This window comes from Pagrus major, chromosome 23, assembly GCF_040436345.1.
Source record: "Pagrus major chromosome 23, Pma_NU_1.0".
In the NCBI taxonomy this organism is placed as follows: Eukaryota; Metazoa; Chordata; class Actinopteri; order Spariformes; family Sparidae; genus Pagrus; species Pagrus major.
Window position 1 is genome coordinate 3,250,563 of NC_133237.1, and position 18,094 is coordinate 3,268,656.

The 18,094-nt window shown below is 40.2% G+C and overlaps 1 protein-coding gene across 1 annotated transcript; it reads left to right on the top strand.

Annotated features, from left to right (window-relative positions):
- The first annotated feature begins 12,833 nt into the window (after nucleotides 1–12,833).
- On the top strand, nucleotides 12,834–17,774 carry eve1 (even-skipped-like1). Its single transcript, XM_073494045.1, is given in 4 exon segments — nucleotides 12,834–12,860; nucleotides 13,841–13,862; nucleotides 13,865–14,082; nucleotides 17,289–17,774. Coding segments are annotated over 4 exon segments (753 nt in total).
- Nucleotides 17,775–18,094: the final 320 nt, after the last annotated feature.

Below are 18,094 nucleotides of genomic sequence, written 5' to 3' on the forward strand. Positions count from 1 at the left end.
CTCAGTGTTATGAGCTACGAACATGAGTGGGCATTGTTGTTCTGCCTTTAACCAGCAGCAGTGATGCCTTGGTCACACTACATGTCCTCACGTCATATCGCTGTGCCGTTCGCATTACACAACTTTCTGTCTTGTCATTGGAAGTCTTTTAGTTGTTGTGATTTGCACAGACATTACAAGATCACCAGTGTTGGGGCAAACGCATTACAAGCGCAACTTGTTACAGTAATATATTACTTTTAGTAGTAACGGAGTAATATAACATGTTTCAGTAATATATCACTACAGTTACAGTATGTCATGTAAGGCCTTACAATCTGTGTTACCGACCGAAGTGAAGAGTTTATTGTTGTTTTTTTCAGAACCCCTCCACACCAACATGACCATATTAATATAGGCTTAGTGTGTGTAATACAGCTGAGCTATAAGTTCTTTGTTCAGTCTCTGTGTGACTGAAATGAGTCTAATGATGAAGTCTGATCCTCCGAGCACACTTTAATTTACATTCTTGAATCACATGTCCATGCATTCCCTGTTCTGTGGACTAACATATAAAGACATAGAAAAAGAGATTTTTGTCTTGTCATGTCATTAAAGACTACATTTTAGAAGGTATAGTTCTGTTGTGTTTCATATGACTAAGCATAAAATAATACATCAGACTGTGATGTCTGATGTCTGATCTCTGTCTGCCTGCTCATCCCTGTGTCCAAGGACATTCATTTATTTAAAAAGATCTTGGCTACTTCATTGTTCTATACAGGTTATTTGGGCATTTTTTCGAAAGTAACTAAAAAGTAGTGTACTAAGTAATATATTACTCTTTGTAGTCAGTAATATTGTAATGTAATATATTACTTTAAAATGAAGGTAACTAGTAATATGCAATAAATTGCATTTTGAAAGTAACTTGTCCAACACTGAAGATCATATACTGTCCAAATGTCCAAGTTGCTTGTGCGCTGATTTGCAGTGGGAAAAAAAGTATATGGGTGAGAGAATGGATTAGGATGCAAATGCAGCAAGGATTATTACTTCCGCCAAGGAGGTTCTGTTTTCACAACATGTTCTCACCTCCAGCTCATCAAATATGGCAGCTTGCTCAGTGGTTTTAAGTTTCAGTGATGATCCCCTCTAGTGTCAGTTTTGCACGTGAAGGGCTCCATGGTCAAATTAGTAATAATACCTAATATGCCACCTCCAGTTGGACTTTCAAAATAAAGCTTACTGACAAACAGTATTAACTTATTATGGCATATTATGACTTTTGCACTCTTATTAACCATGGTCATGGTTTGGTTAGGTTTAGGCACCGTAACTACTTGGTTAGGTTTAGGAGAAGATCATACTTTGGGTTATAATGACTATATTCGGCCTTGTAACGTAAGTGACATAAGTACGTTAGTGTTACAGCATGTACGTATGTTACATCATTTATATGTCCTAAACTAATTATGTAAAAAATAACTTTCAAAACAAATCACTCTTGCCCAGGATGCAAGTCCATCAGCTCAGACCATCCATCAGCTCAGATCGTCCACCCCCTGACTCTGCCTTTTCTCATTCTTTGTAATACTGGACCACAGGGGCACTTCAAGAAGTGACACTAAAGGGGTACCTACAGCATAGTAGTTGTAAGTTCATTTAGTGTACTTGTTAGCAAACAGTTGCTTATTTACACATCCAGCACACACTGAGCAACAATAGCAGTAATGTCAGATTGTTTTTTGTGTCCACCTGGTGAATTTAAGGTCCAGTATTCACTCTTTTTTAGCTCTGTATTTGGTCTTTACCAACTCTGGCAGTATCTGGCTCTTTAGCTTCTAAATGCTTTACCATGTTCACTTGTCAAACAAGCCAGTGCATATGGTCTCTTAGTTTGACTATCTGCTCTTTGGTGCTGTGTACATAAGTTTTTTTATGAGAGCTGTGAGAGGAAACCAAAACAGAACATTTGCAGTTTGGACATCTCAACAATGAGACACTAAAATGCTCTTTGGAACTGAGGATAACTGCAGAGTTGGTGCTAATTCTCTGTGGGTTCATCAGTACGAGTAACTCCTTTCACATTATAGTTGCTAGTTGATCCATTGCTAGCATAAAAAAATTGACAATGGTCACTTTTATTATCCAGAGTTGCGAGATGGAAAAAAATAAACTGCTTCATGGTATGACGTGATGGATAAGCCTTCTGACTTAATGTGTATGTTCAGCGGTTGTATTGAAACTTAAAATTTCTTAATGTTGTAACTATTTTACAGTGCCGGCCCTGACCAATTTGGTGCCCTAGGCAAGATTTTGGCTGGCGCCCCCTTGCATCGCAGTCAATTTTATAATTAATTTTCATACACTCACACAGAAACTACATGTATGTATTCTATTCGATTTTATTTCTTTTAAGTCAAAAATATCACACCAAATAAAAACTGAAAAAAGAAACAAGTGATAAATTAAAAATACAATATAAATAAGGTATTGCACAAACATATTAAAGAATATTCTATTTACATACAAAATAAAAACAGTCTGTATTCTTTGGGAGGAAACCTTTTTGCAGCAGAAGCAGTGAAAGCTATCATTCTTTTTTGAGTACATCAGCCAGCTTCTTTTGATTTTTCCCCACTGACTCTAGTAAAAAAAGTCATGTGGACATTCTCCCAACTTTGTTTTTGGTAAATGTGTAACTGTTTTTTATTTGAAACTGTCCTCTGTGAACTAACTCCTTTCTTACTTTGTCAGTTAGAAGAGATGGCCAGTCAGCAGGGTCAATTGGTGCAGCCTTTAGTCCTGATGCTGTGTCACTCTGGTGTGCTGAGGTAGAGGACAGGAGCACCTGATGCTCACTGGGGGTGGTGGTGAAATATTTTAAAAGTGCATCTGAAGAGAGAAGAGAAGTATATGTGAGCACTGGATGTTACAGTTTAATAAAAAAACAGATGCTTGGTGTGTGCTATACATAAGACTAATATAGACTAATAATGAAAATACGATGAGATTCATTCAACTTTATCATCATTGCAATGCAATTCAGTCTAACCAGAGTGCAAAAAGCAGTAAAGTGCAGTGAAATTTATGTGTGTGTGTGTATATGCTAATACTACTTTCCCATATCCCATATCCCATATCATTCATAGGCTACATATATATATATGTATATATATATATATATATATATATATATATATATATATATATATATATATATATACATAAATATATATATATATATATATATATATATATATATATAAATATAAATATAAATATATATATATATATATATATATATATATGTAGCCTATGAATGATATGGGAAAGTAGTATTAGCATTAATACACTTTAACAAACATAAACTGTGAGACAATAAACCAAAGTCTTACAACTACCCTATTACTTATAAAGTGGGTGGAAAGCTAATATCATTTTAACTGACATACAAGCAGGAAAACGCAGCCAACAGGTTAAAATAACACCTGAACAGACCTGATGTTAACTTTCCAAATGTCCCTCATGACTTTAAGGTGGAGTAACATTAACTTACGTCGACTCAGCTATTTACTGATTATTAAACAATGCTACTATCGTCCGCAGTAAGCTAGCAAGCTAACACTCTGCTCCAACAACGGTAACTACGATGCATATTAGTTTCATTCACTTCATCACATTGACGTTACTGTACCTCTTTCTTTTTCACGTTTTGCTTCCTCTGCTTTCCTTCTTCTCCTTCCCTGGGCGCCGGATGGTTTCAGTCTTTTGGACATAGTGGTTCCGCAGCGGAACTTCCGCTACGGTACTGATAAAACTCTCTTGGTCTTGGGTCAGATTCAGGCAGCTCGCCTCTCGACCCCGCCCCCACCCTCACAGAGGGCAGGTACAGTGCAACGAGCCAGGAACCCAGAAGAAAGGCCTCTCCAGTATTTAATAGGCTTTGCAATAAGGTTATGTTGCTGTGGGCTTATATAATATTTCGAAATAATATTAGTAATAGCGCTGGTAAAAAATTGTTTGTTTGTTTTTTTTCTTCCTTCTTTGCGGCGCCCCCCGTGGATGACGGCGCCCTTAGCATTCGCCTATACTGCCTATGCCCAGGGCCGGCCCTGCTATTTTATGTTGCAACAATGCTGTGTTTATGATCTGGTTAAGTTTAGGCACAAAAAGCACAAACACGACTGGAAATTGTCCAGAGGTCTCCTTAACAATATCCAGAGCTTTCAGGATCAACAATTGTTGAAACACAATCTTGAACAGTGGTCACTTGCTTGGCAGCCTTCTTGCCTGTAACTCTACCACTATCCTCTCCAACTGTCTTTCACAATTTGAAAGTTTGGTCATAAACATGTAATGTGTAAAGTGTGCCTAGCCTATGACATGTACATGGCCGTGATTTGCAGAAACCACTGCTATGTTGCACCACTTAGCAACACATCAACCCATTCCTGTGCCTTTCAGCGATATTGTCATTATTAAAAAAAATATGCAAGTATGCAAAAAGTTGTGGTTTTTGGAAAAAGATTCTGGTCTGGATATCAATCATTTAGAAAAAATAGGCTGATAGAAAGTGGGCACTCTTTAAACACCAAAGGCAAAACTGCAAAAGCAGAACCAGGAACAAAATCTGAGTCACTCAGTAAATGTGTTCACAGTACGTGTGCAGGGCAGACTCAGGACAAATATGGATGGTAAAATACCCAAGTGTGGCAAATTCAATAGCCATATGTTTTACAGATACAGAACAGTGTACTTTGATCATTTGATCAAAACTACTAATCCTTTAGGATAACAGGGTTTGGCAGAGTGACACAGCAAACAATGGAAAGCATTACATCTCTAAAGTCCCGGTGTGGAGGCTGAAATCAAAGCCCACAAGGAAATCTCATCAGTATGCTGAGTCACAAATAAAAATATTAATCGTGTCTGTATGGGTAGTTGTTGCTTCTTCTGGATGACATGTGTTTCTCATAAGGCCACCATCACTCTGCAGTCAACAATGGGAGTGATCTGCTCTTCTGAGGCACATGTGCACAATACTTAGCGCTGTAATCAGTTAGTCAGTCAATTACAGACCAACACAACTTGTGTCAGTTTGAGGTGAGGTGCCAGCTTATGGCTGCTGAAATGGCAGTGTGAATAAAAAAAAAACAGCTGGTTGGAATCTGATCAGGATGCAGTCTGGACCACCAAAGCAAAGAGAAACAATGTTGTCTCCAACTGCCCCAAGCAAGTCACCTATTTATAGGTAGAAAGTTATACCCAGTCAGGACATTTTACCTGTGAGAACAACAAATTCAGTCCTACACGCCATTAGTAATCTGTCAAAGCCTCTCCTTTTAATGCATGGTATGATCACATGGTCAGTTGCCTTAAGCTTTAAACTATGATGCTCTATTTACTTCTCTATAGCATCAGTTCTGCACATGTAGGGCTCAACGTCCAGCTAAACTTATAGAATAAAACTTGCTGAGAAACATTTCATATGTTTTGAGTTCTGGACTGTAACTTCTGTGAAACAGTTGCAGTCGGGCTGGGAAAATTATATGATATATATCGTTATGGTGATATGAGACTACATACCTTCTGAGATTTCGGATATCTTTATATAGCATAAGTGTTGTCTTTTCCTGTTTTTAAAGGCTGCATTACAGAAAAGTGGTGTAATTTTCTGAACTTACCAGACTGTTCTACTTGTTCTAATACCTACCTTTCCCAGCTTAGTCATTATATCCACATTACTGATGGTTATCAAAAGTCTATTTCTGTCAATATTTTGTGAAAGTACCAACAGTCATCCCTACAATATTGTTGCAGTATCGATGTCCTTGTATTTAGTCAGAAATATTGTGAAATTTGATTTTGTCGCTCAGTCCTAGCATTTCTGAAGTGCTTTTGAGGAGATTTCAGAATATTGTGGTAAATATCGTGTCCCACGATATAAACTCAAAATATCATGACATTACTTTAAGGTCGTCCCGCCAAGTCCTTGCAGTTTGGTTAGGTTTATTCAGCTTAACTTCTTGGTCAGGTTAAGGAATAGATTATGCTTTTGGTTAAAATAAATGAGTTACTTAGACTTGCAATAGACAACTTTTTTGCTTGAACTTATAATTCTAAATTAAATACTGATTGCACAGTGTAATGGCTGTAGAAAAATGACATCATTTCCATATATGGTTCCCTAAATGTCTTGACAAATGAAGGTTCAATTATAGCACAAAGGAAGCACATCTGCCGCTGCGCAACCTAAACAGGAAGAGGCATTGACTTATGGTTACTCGTGGGACTCAAACACAGGTCTCAGGTGAAAGTTCTGGGTTTTACCCAGACAGAAGATGGAAGCACCAACTGTTCTCCCTAGGTTTTATAGAATCACATTGAACACTGAACAATTTCAAGGCTTAAGGAGAACATGGGTGTTTTTATTCTTGTCAGGATGAAGAGTTAAAGTGAATCCAAAAATGTCAATAATTAATAACCTCCTCCCTCTCAACACACTGTATTTAATTGCTAGCAGACAGTTCAACCCTGGTGATTGGACAAGATGTGATCACACTGTATACAATAAGGCCCACTGGCTTCCCCCCAAGTATATGAGACAGACCTTAGAATAGCCCTCCTAAATAGTCCTAAAATATGACATAGGACTGTTATCCATCATCTTGAAGAAATGAAGGTACCCAATGAAGCTTCAAATCTTCACTGCCACTGAAGGATTCCAGTTATCAGTTCTACTGCACTGAGGCATTACTGATATGGGTCAACAGCAAAATAAACATACTTGTAAACTTTAGAATTTTAGATGAAGACATTAGCATATGCTGCATAAACCTTTTATCATTTTAAACACATCCAGTATGTGGGTGTACTTGGGGACAACACACATATTGTCTGATGTTGTATAGCAACATGTGTAGCCTAGTCACATATGTTTAACACATGTTGCATAGAAAAGTAATGCAACATGTGCATTGTTGCTCAAATATGGCTATGGTGAAGAGGACAGTGTTTGATCACACACAGAACAGGACACTTCATCGATCTAAGTGACAGCCACCCAAACTGTATTCCCGTGACCTCAAACTGAGGTCAGAGCATTTATATAACCACCAACATTCAACAGGCACTAGAACCGTATTCATGCTGTCCCAGTGTCGACCACAAAGAGAACGAAAAACATCTTCGGTTTTATCAAAGGGAAGGAGCGCAAGCTACTGGACTTAAAAGTGAAGACGCAGTGTATGGCTATGGACTTTAAACCCCTATGCTACGAGTTCCTGCCCTTAATCAAGACATTTGAGACAGAAATAATATAGCATATAGCACATGGAGAACAATTCACTCCAAGCATATACCAAAAACATGGTATCAGCTGGCATATGTCCTCTTACATTTTTTAACCTATTAAAATTCAGTTTTCCTTTTCATTCTGCTAACAAGAAGTTGCTTCATTTTATTCTTTTATGACACTAGTGAAATATTCCAACCCAAGACAACAAATGTGGCATTTGTAGGAGCTTTGGTATCTCTGCTAGAATTTAAAATAAGGTTCTGTAGGTTTGAGTTTGTTTGGCTGCATACACAGCATGAGTTTGTCCTGACTGATCCACCAGAAGCCCAGTAGGGTCTAAGAGGTTTAACAGAAATAAGAATGTCCTCCCAAGATGTTGGGAGAACGATGTTGCTCTGAAAGTGATTTTAGAGAATTACACAAAACAACTCTTATTCTTTCTTTAGCAGCCGTACAAATTTGATGCGTGTATGTCAGGAACAAAGGAGGAATCAGTGTGTCGTTCCAGATTGACAAAGGCCCCGTTCACACTGCCCTTTCAAGGCGGGAATCTTGCGGATATTCCACCTCGCTGTCTGTGGGAAAGTTACAGATGCAGAATGGGGAGACAGTTTCGCTCCGCCTCTGATCTGCCAGCGGAGGTAGTAACAGAGCCACAACAGAGGCGAGACGGCGTGTGTGTGAATGGAAATGCCAGCACTGTGGGACAGGAATGTGTCGGACTGATGGAGTTCAGTCTGACAACTGAACAGATCCTGAGAAATGTCCCACACTTCAACCCACAAAGCAAGGTTACAGGACCAAACAACATTAATGTGGTAGCAGGTAGTGTCTTCAGCATCTTATATGAGGAAGAAAATGCAGAATTTAGGAAAAGCCCTTTGTCATCCTGTCTGTCCTATGCATCACATTTCTGCTTGAAAAACAGCGTCTGTCCCTGGCAGCAGATTCAGGCAGCCGCCTCAGTTGAATGGTGGTGACGTGATTTAGAGCAAAAAACTTTAACTCACCATGTCTTTGATTCCTTCCACTATTGTGTTGTTGTAGTTACTGTATTGAAAAAATCACCGTGATGGTGAGCCCTCCCGACAGAGACTTCAGTGAACTTTCCCCTGGAAAAAAAACAGCAACCCTCCTCGCGAGTGAGAGCCAGACAGTGTCCATATTTACTGATGGTTATTATGTAATTAGGTAATTTAGTGCAAAAAACCATACCAGAGCATCGATATGATTATAAACAGTCGGCGGATACATGTTTAGATTTACAGGTGGAAACTGGAAACAACAAACACACACAGATCTCAATGTCATGATGTGTACAGTCACACCTTTTTTGGTTCTGCAATGCCGGCATGCAGTATGAAATGACACATTGGAGCGGCTTTAAGCTGGCGCTGCTTGGTTCAATGTGAATAAACTAAGGCGGCATAAAGGCGAGCCTTCGTTGGGTTAGACAACAAAACATCAGACTTACACATGAAACTTTGTTTCCTGTTTCCTACCGACACTCAATGTTTGTTTTTTAACCACGTAGTTTTTATTGTTTGCTGTAACAGACATTCATCATATACTATAGGTTTGAGTTACAATAACTATGTTACTTCAGTTTTGTGCAAGTTATGTTAAATACATAACTTGCTATGTATACTTAACTATGTTGGTAAGACAACAACAACTCACCATTGATTTTTGGTTTAACATGGAACAACAGTGGTCTCCTGGGTAAAAGTCTTGCTTGTAATTGTTTCTTGCTTACCTTTGCTTATGTTGCTTACATTTGTACATTGCTGACATTTCTTTTGTACTGGTTTACTTTAAACTACCAGCATAACTTATGTAACTTCAGTCTCATACAATATGTTTATATGTCCTGTTATTACAGCCACTAGAAGTCACCACCTAAAAAGAAATGTAAATATGGGTCGGAATAAGCTGCATTCGCAGTCGACCTATATTTCCATTTTTTTCTGATGAGGATGGGCTGCCCCTAACTTAACCAAATTAAATGTGTAGCAAACCACATTACTACCAGTCATTACTACATGAGTCATTGGTTGGACCACACCCATCTTCAGACTCGTCCTTCATTTTGATCTCAACTACAGACCTGTGAAGTTTTTGTACAGACATACAGACATATAAACATCTGGCAAAATAGTAAAAACTAGTAGTTCCCATTACAATCGGTATCTTCAGAACCACATTTTGCCATGATGACACACACACACACACACACACACACACACACACACACACACACACACACACACACACACACACAAACAGGAGAAGCTTTGAGGTGTGCAGTGGCCTTGGACTTGAGCTCATTATCTGACCTGAGATATTTTGGTCTTATAATACCAAAATAAAAACTACACTTAATGCTAATTTAAAAGGCTTGTTATTTATTTTTTCTATTTGAGACAATAATATTAAGGGGGCACTCATAATAGAAAGCCTGGACTGGAAGTAAAAGATTTGGGCATTTACCAGACAGGGAGGATCTAACAAAGGATGCTATCAACATGTAATTGCAGAATCCAGCGTGGAGCATTACAGGTAGTGGCAACATACAAGGTGGCATAGGCCTCACAGAGAAGGGGGAAAGGTTACAGGCAAACAAACAGTTTGAAAATGACATTTGTCTATGAACAAATTAGAAAACAGAAATAATTGATTAAAGTAAATATTGGGACATCCTAGCATTTGCCATCAGCAGATATAAACTTTTCTTGAACTGTAGCCTCACTGTTTCAACATCCAACACTCCCAGGACCACTTTTGCACATGGCATGCACTAAAAGTCATAAAACCTCAGCGTCACCTGCAACAGTTTTTGACCATTCTATTTGTAGTCATACTGGTGGAGCGGCTCTAAGGATGTCTGTTAGTCGCCACCACTTTGGTCCCGACTGAAATATCTCTACAAGTATTTGATGGCTTTCTGTGAAATTCTATTCATATATTCATGGTCACCAGAGGATGAATTATAACTACTCTGATCTCCTGACCTTTTATCGAGTGCCACCATCTATTCAAAATTCAAAATTTATGATGTAGTACCTACAATACCAGTAACAATCCCATCAGTCTCAACTTTCCTTTGTGTTGTGTTTAGAGGTAATTAGCAATTGTTAGTGTGCTAACATGCTGAACCACCATGGTGAACATGTTATACACGATACCTGTTAAACATCAACAAGTTACCATTATCATTGTACGCATGTTAGCACTTTGATACTTTATACTTCTTTTATGGGAATTGCTTTTAAAGATGCAATATGTAAGAATTAGCCACCTGTCGAAATCATGATCAAAACAATCATGGGGCATCATATCACCAGGGTAACTACTAACTGCTGCTCACTGTAGCAGCCGTGAGCTAGCAGGCTTGAGCTCAGTTAGCCATTCGTTTAGTGGTCCGGACTGGGATCTTTGGAGTACCGGTACCAGCACCAGTCCACACCACCAGCACAGGAGCTGTGGACTGGGACGGACCAGGGCCATCTGGTTAGCATGATAACTTCAGTAGATACTGGATCTCTGCAACACAAAACATAGACATCATAACTCAAAACCTGTTTTTTCTTCACAGTCTGTTGATGATTTTACTTTATTTTTTGATGTTTCCAGCTAAATTTCTTACATTTTGTGCATTTAATTAGAATTTTGAAATGACGACATGTTTTAGAAGTCTGCTACATAAAACACATCACTTCTGTTTGTGGTCTCAGAGAACCTCATCTGTAAAACCTGATCATATTCAATATATTTTCATCTGCCCTACATCTGTGATTTGTGGTGACATGATTCAACATTATTCTATCAACCCCTTAAGAAGTTTGTTCTGGGTTTCTGGTTATGGAGTTTTGAAAAATGTTTGCTCAGTCTTCATGACTCTTCCTGATCTCATGAAAATTCCTTGTAACTCTATTTTGAGCTGCCAGCATGTCTGATATTTCAGTAAATGACTAATTGCTTCAGAGTCTCCAGCTGTAAAACCTGGTTAAATCAAATCCCAAATAAGTTCATCAAGAATGTTTGTTCATATGAGCTTTAACAGGGAGGCAAAACTCTCTCTATCTCATAAGCAACTTTATTCTGCGATATTTCATATTGATATATCCGGAGAACAAGTATCAAAAAGTGAACATGAAAATTGAATTGATGCATTTTAATGGTAGTTTTAAATCAAATAACGTGGCAATAATGTGGAAAATATAATGTTATTGTTGAATTATATTTTCATTTTCAAGTTTACATTATCATTTTAATAAAGTCCCCTATGTGCTTTCATACTGTAGGAGAACATAAATGACTTTTTGGCACACAAAAGGAATATTCATTTGTGTATGCACAGTCCATGTAACATGTAAAACATTAAATATTTCCTTAATCGGTGTAATACAATAATGTATTGTCATTTCATATTGATATTTGCATTTTATTTTATATTTATGGTCATTTTCTGTCATCTTAAAACGTGTATTCCAGATTGTGACAAAGGGAAGGATTACCACTTGAATACTTAACTACATTTTGGGATTGAATACATTAAAAAGAAAAGAAAAAAAATATATTTAAAAATATAATATAATATTTTTACACCTACAGCGGTGGGGTCCATATGATTCTACATAGTGAGGAATGAGTGGGTTCAAATTGAGGAAACGACACATAAAGATCATAAAACAACAATTCCTGCAGAGCAGAAAGCTCGACAGCAGCAGTGTGTGACTCTTAAAACGTCAAAAAAATAATTTATGATTAATACACAACAGCACAGGACAGCTCGGAAATGGCTTACTGATTCTTTTATAGTCACCTACCTGAGTGTTTTTATAATGATGAATATCCTGCGTGTGACAGAGACTCCACCCTACCTGGCGTCTGTCTGTCTCTGTCCTCCCCTGTCCTCTTTATTATCATCTGGCCGCTGGATTAACAATCAGCACAGATTATAGCCATAATAAGATCCAAAACACACGTTCAAGGGTCAGCTTCTGCACTGGGAGGATCGCGTTTTGATTGATACTGCAATGCTATCACGCTCCATACAGCTCAGTTAAATTAAATTAATCTGCCCTGTCGAGCCACTAGTTATTACGATTAACACGCCTGATCAAAACATTTTAAATCACCTGGTGAAATAATCAAAAGCTTTTACTGCAAAATAAAATGTCTTTCTTTTCTTTGTTTCATTTAAATCCAAGAAATGTTTAAAACACACAGTTTTCTTCCTTTCTACAGCCTCCTCCGTAAATAACTAAATGTTTGTCAGCTCATTGACTTCAGTCATATGCGAAAATCTATGAAACAATAGGCTCATCACTTTGGAACATAATTACTAAAACGTGAAGAACAAATAAAAACAGCCTATAAAAACTGAAAATAACGATTGAAAATAAGGGTCGGCTCAGGTATCGACAGGTAGGCTGTAGACATAATATTATCTTAATTATTAATTCCTCTCCCCCATGATCCACCTCGGCCAATTTGGAGCCATTAGACCTGTAATGATTTACTTCCAAACATCAAACGGCGGAGAACAATGAGGGTCTGGCTGCTGTCTCTGCCGGTGCGTCTCTAATTCTCCATAACAAAAGTACAAAGGCCGAGACGGAGACCAAAGGCTTTATCCATAAACACCTTTAGCACCTCTCCGGGCCGCGGCGCCACGCCGGGCCGACGCGCACACCACGGCCCGTCTGGACCTCGTTGTGACAGGGGGCAGAGGAGGAGAGGAGAGGAGAGCAGCCCCGGGGAAGGCAGACAGGCGGAGGAGGGGGTGGGGGTGGGGGTGGAGAAGAGGGGGGTGTCGGGACAAAAACACCTCATCTTGTCCCTGACTGTCTGAGCAGACCTGGATGAAGTGTGTGTGCGACAGAGGAAGAAGTTTTTTTTTTTAGTCGGAGTGCAGCAGCATCTTCAGGGCCTCTGCAGCGGAGCGGCCGGTGGAGGGATATCTGACCTGAGGGACACACAGGAGGGATTTTTACAGTTTCACACAGAAACAGCCTGATGCGTAAGTAAACAGCTTTTCAGCAAAGTTGTGTCCATCACACGGAATCAAGAATTATTTATCGTTTTGAGATACCGTCCACATCGTTGTTACAGAAACTTTTACAGACGATAACCCCGCATCAAATGTAGTCTAATGTCTAATCTAAACGATTATTCACCCTTCATTTTTGTTGACGTTGGCCTGACTTCCTCATTGCAGGATCCCACAGACCTCACTGCTGTATGTGTGAATAATTAGATCTGTCCTTGCAGCAGGCCTTTTTTTCTTCTTTGACTCTTGAAGTTTGTGTTTTGAGCTGTTAAAAGAGGACCAAACACAACATTTAGTTTAAGAAGTAGAATACAGGCTTAGAGTCTGAATGAAGTCATTGATTCATTTTGTAGCAGTGTAGCATTTGGGCCTATAATGAATGTATATGATTCATGAAGCACGCAGCGCCTGCATTATCGAAGCTGCATCCACTCGCGAGTAGGACCTTTAGTTTTCTGTGGGTGCCTCCTGTAAGCCCGTGCTTCTGTGTGCGTCATTTTCAGTGTCAGAGGGCAGACAGACGCCGGTGGCGGCCGCCGCCGTTATCCACGGTTCCGGCGGAGAGGAGCACACGGAGACGTGCCCGCGCAACGCCCTGCTCGACCAAAGCCGGCGGCACCGGACAGCTTTTACGCGCGAGCAGCTGTCGCGGCTGGAGCAGGAGTACGTGAAGGAGAGCTACGTCTCCAGACCCCGGCGCTGCGAACTGGCCACGGCGCTCAATTTACCGGAGACAACGATAAAGGTACTGTGGTTATAAGACACTGAGCGAGAGCCTGCTGACATTTTATAATAAAATGACTTCTATCACTGAATGTTCACTCGATGATGTCATAAATTAATCTACAGGCCACCAAATTCTCCAATTCAGATTCATTCAATTCAGAAAATTCATTAATCAGACCCCGTGCATCTGATCAGCTCTGACAGCTCAACTAGAAATCAGAGAATCTGAGAAACAGCAGTTGCATGTTGTGCATCTGAACACACTGTTAACACACAGCAAGCCCTGGGTCCGTTTTATATTACAGTGCAGAAATATTTTACAGCTGCGCAGAGAGTGGGAGGAACTCTGAGGGCCCCTTCTGACCCCCAGTAAATAGAGCCAGGCACAGGTTAATCAAGGCTTGACCAGGGAACAGTGTAACTTCACTAAAATGAAGACAAGGCACACTGTTTTATGTCGCGACACACCTTTCTGGGATGGAATGTAAATAGGTGCGTTTAGTCAAGTACTTAGAGGACAAGTTCCCCTAGAAATGAAAATTCAGTCATCACCTCCTCCCCCCATGCTGATGGAAAGTCAGATGAAGTTTCATAGTCCTCAAAACATTTCTGGAGCTTCACAGCAAAACAGTGTTGCAGCGTTCTCCTTAACAACTGAGGTAGCTGGGGACTTGTTTTAAACTGTGACAGTGAAGTGGAGTGATGCATTATCATGGATCTCACTGCAGTTCTCACAAGATCAGTCCCACTCCGCCTGTCAGACTGAGCTCAGACACTAGCTCTGGTTTCTTGCGGTCTGATATGGCGGTTTAGGAGCTGTAGTTTCTCTGGCAAACAAACAGACGTCTTCGGCCTCCGTCCCTGTCGCCAGCTGCTCATCCTCGGGAGCCGCTCTAGCTGCAGGAGTGCTTCTGGGCTCGCTGGGTGGAGCAGATAGGGCGGGCTGCTGCCACTGTTCTGCCACACGGCCTCTTTGCCCTCCCTGTGAGCCCAGAGACACTGCAGCTGCGTCAGCCAAAGTGGTTGCTTTGATTATCGGGGGGAACTCTGGCTCAAATTTACATTGACAACAACGAGCATTTGAAGTAGGTGCAGCTATGGTGGTAGTGTGCAATGAAAGGTCGGTCTGTTCATACATGATGTCCAGACATAATCAATATGTATGCTTTTGTTGTCTTGGTTGAATTTCTATTAACGGTAATAACTAGTTCACCATTTTAAAATTATTGTTACACTTTCTAGGAGTTAAATGATAAGATCAGTATCAATTGGACGTGTGAGTATGGAGCTTATTGAAATCGTCCTGCACATATAAATTGTCATTTAAACACTCTGGTTACCAATTAAACGGTTAGATATAATATGTTCATCAGTGAGCTTTAAAGGTGTTTTTATTTCACGTGTGTTGAGCTAGGCTAGTTGTGTTCCTGTGTTTTCTGTCTTTGTGCTAAGCTAAGCAGGCTCTAGCTCCATGTTTACTGTACTGATATACGAGTGGTATCGATCTCCTTCTCTAACTGTCAGCAATTCCTTTAACATCTTGTATTAAATCTGTATCAAACAGAAAACCAATTTGTGGTTTTAGTGTTTGGAATAGTTTGTCCAGATGTTTGTCCAGATGTTTGTCCAGATGTTTGCTTCAGTGATGAATCTCTGGCTAAAAAACCCTAATCATCACTTTTATGATTCTGTTACTGTTTATTAAACAAACAAGATTCATTGTGTGAGTCAGTGAGCACAAGTAGCGTTGGAAGGTTTATTTGTGAACTTTGGGCAGAGCCAGGCTAGCTGTTTACCTCTTCTTACAGTCTTTATGCTAAGCTAAGCTAATTGCCTTTCAGCTCCAGGTACATACTAAATACACTGAAACAACAGCTGTCTCATCCAGGTCTCAGGACAGCCTTCTACTTCCTTCACCAAATATCAGGCTTTATGAAATTCTGTTGTTTTACCTCATGTGTTCACAGCCTCTGCTGTTAGACACAGACAAAGTAAAAGCAAGCAGGTCAACCAGGAGCTGAAAAATCAAAAACAGCTACTCACCTAAATGACAACACTTAATATTTCCCATGAATATGAGGTGACAGACGAGTAGTGACAGGATAAGCAGGGTCTAACATTGATGTGGAGACCCGTTGGCCTGGTGCAGCAGCTTTTAATACGCAGTAAATGCGCCCACCTTTCTGCCAACCACTGCAGGGTCTTTTATGAAAGAGCAGGAATGTGAGGCGAGGCCTTGTAAACGCTGCCACCTGACGTTTTAGAAGCTCAGCCTTCCAGGAGATTCTATCAACTGGTAAAATAGTCCAGGACGACAGACACACAGGCAACTTGTCAGTCTCAGCTTTCAGAAGGTGGAGATGTTAGTGCTGCGACAGAGAAGAGCACGTTTAAATACATTTAGTAAAACTAAAGAACAATATATGTATACATCAAAAGTTAGACCCCTTACATATACATCTATATATTTTTGGTTCACACAGTCTGTATTCTAATGACTACAGTGATCCCTTCAGTTGTCACCATCAACAAGTTGATATTTTTGGACAAATATTGGATCGATCACCATGATTTAATTGTTTAATTGACATTTTTGATTTGAATGAAATATCTCAACGACTATCAGATGGATTGTTATTAAAATATGATGAAAATATTTACAGTCCCAGTGAATTATAATAACACTGATGATGCTCTGACTTTTCATCTGGTGCATTATCTGGTCTAAATTTTCATTTTTTGGTTTATGATCAAATACCTGCAGAGCTAATGCTACTCCCTCTACTATAATTTGTGTTTAGTGCTAATTAGAGGACGCTAGCAGATTTACAGTTGTGAACCTGTTAACATTACCTGGAGAACACTGGCATGTTATTACTGGATGCTGTTAGCATTCCAAGTTAACAACTAATTAAAGACAATTACTGCAGAGTGCTGCTGTGAGCTGCTTTGACTCATGGAACCTGTTAAGTTTATCAACATTCACACAAGTCCATATACATATATATATATGAAAAAAGAATCATAACAACCAAACAGTCCACAGTATTGAAGAGGTTTCACTGTAATTCCTTAGAAACAAGAACACAACAGCAAATAATATGAATCAAATAATTTGTCATTATAATATTATGTTCATTATCAATGTGAATTTAACAGTTTATTTGAACTCCACTTGGCTAGGCCTGCTCCTCACCTCTTTCCTTCTTGCTCCCCTCTCTCCAGGTGTGGTTCCAGAACAGGAGGATGAAGGACAAACGGCAGAGACACTCCTTGCCGTGGCCTCACCCTCTTGTCGACCCCCTGGGAGCACTCCTGATGGGCCGTGCCTCTCCTTCCTCCACCCTACCGTACCCTTTCATCCCGCCCCACCTCCCACACCTTCCCCTCCACCACCACTACCCCCTGGCTCTCTCCTCACCAGGATCCTCAGCTCACAGTCGCTACAGCGCACCCATGCGAACCCTGGATGCACTCCGCCTCTCCCAGTACCACAACAGATCAGGGGGGCTGCCTCCGACCACAGCAGCCCTCTACCCCTCCACCAGCATCATGCATCATCCAGCCTCGTGCCCCTGCCCCCTCTGCCTGCACTGGGGACCAGAACAACTGCTCAAAGCTAGAGGGGAGGCACTGGGACTGAGCCAACCCCACAGTCCCAAAGCCAACATCCAGTCTGGCAGTCTGGAGCGGCGGGAAGAGATGGTGTGACACCAGACAGACACTCCCAAAGGCTCTCAAACAAGCTGCTGCCAGCACATCGCAGTATACTCATTGTGACTGCAATTAATGCGATTAACATGGTGGAGCTTGTTAAGTCACGATGGCTATACACCCCACACAAGAGTTTAACTAGTTATTGTATAACTCCAAATAACAGAGGAGACTCACAAGCCTCTCAAAAACAGGAACCAGAGACACGTCATTCAGAGGTATTATATAAAGGTCTCATATTGTAGCAAGAACGATTTTCATGTTTTGATTAAAGCAGGAAAGCGGGTCCAAGTGCTACAGAAGCCCTGACAGGCAAG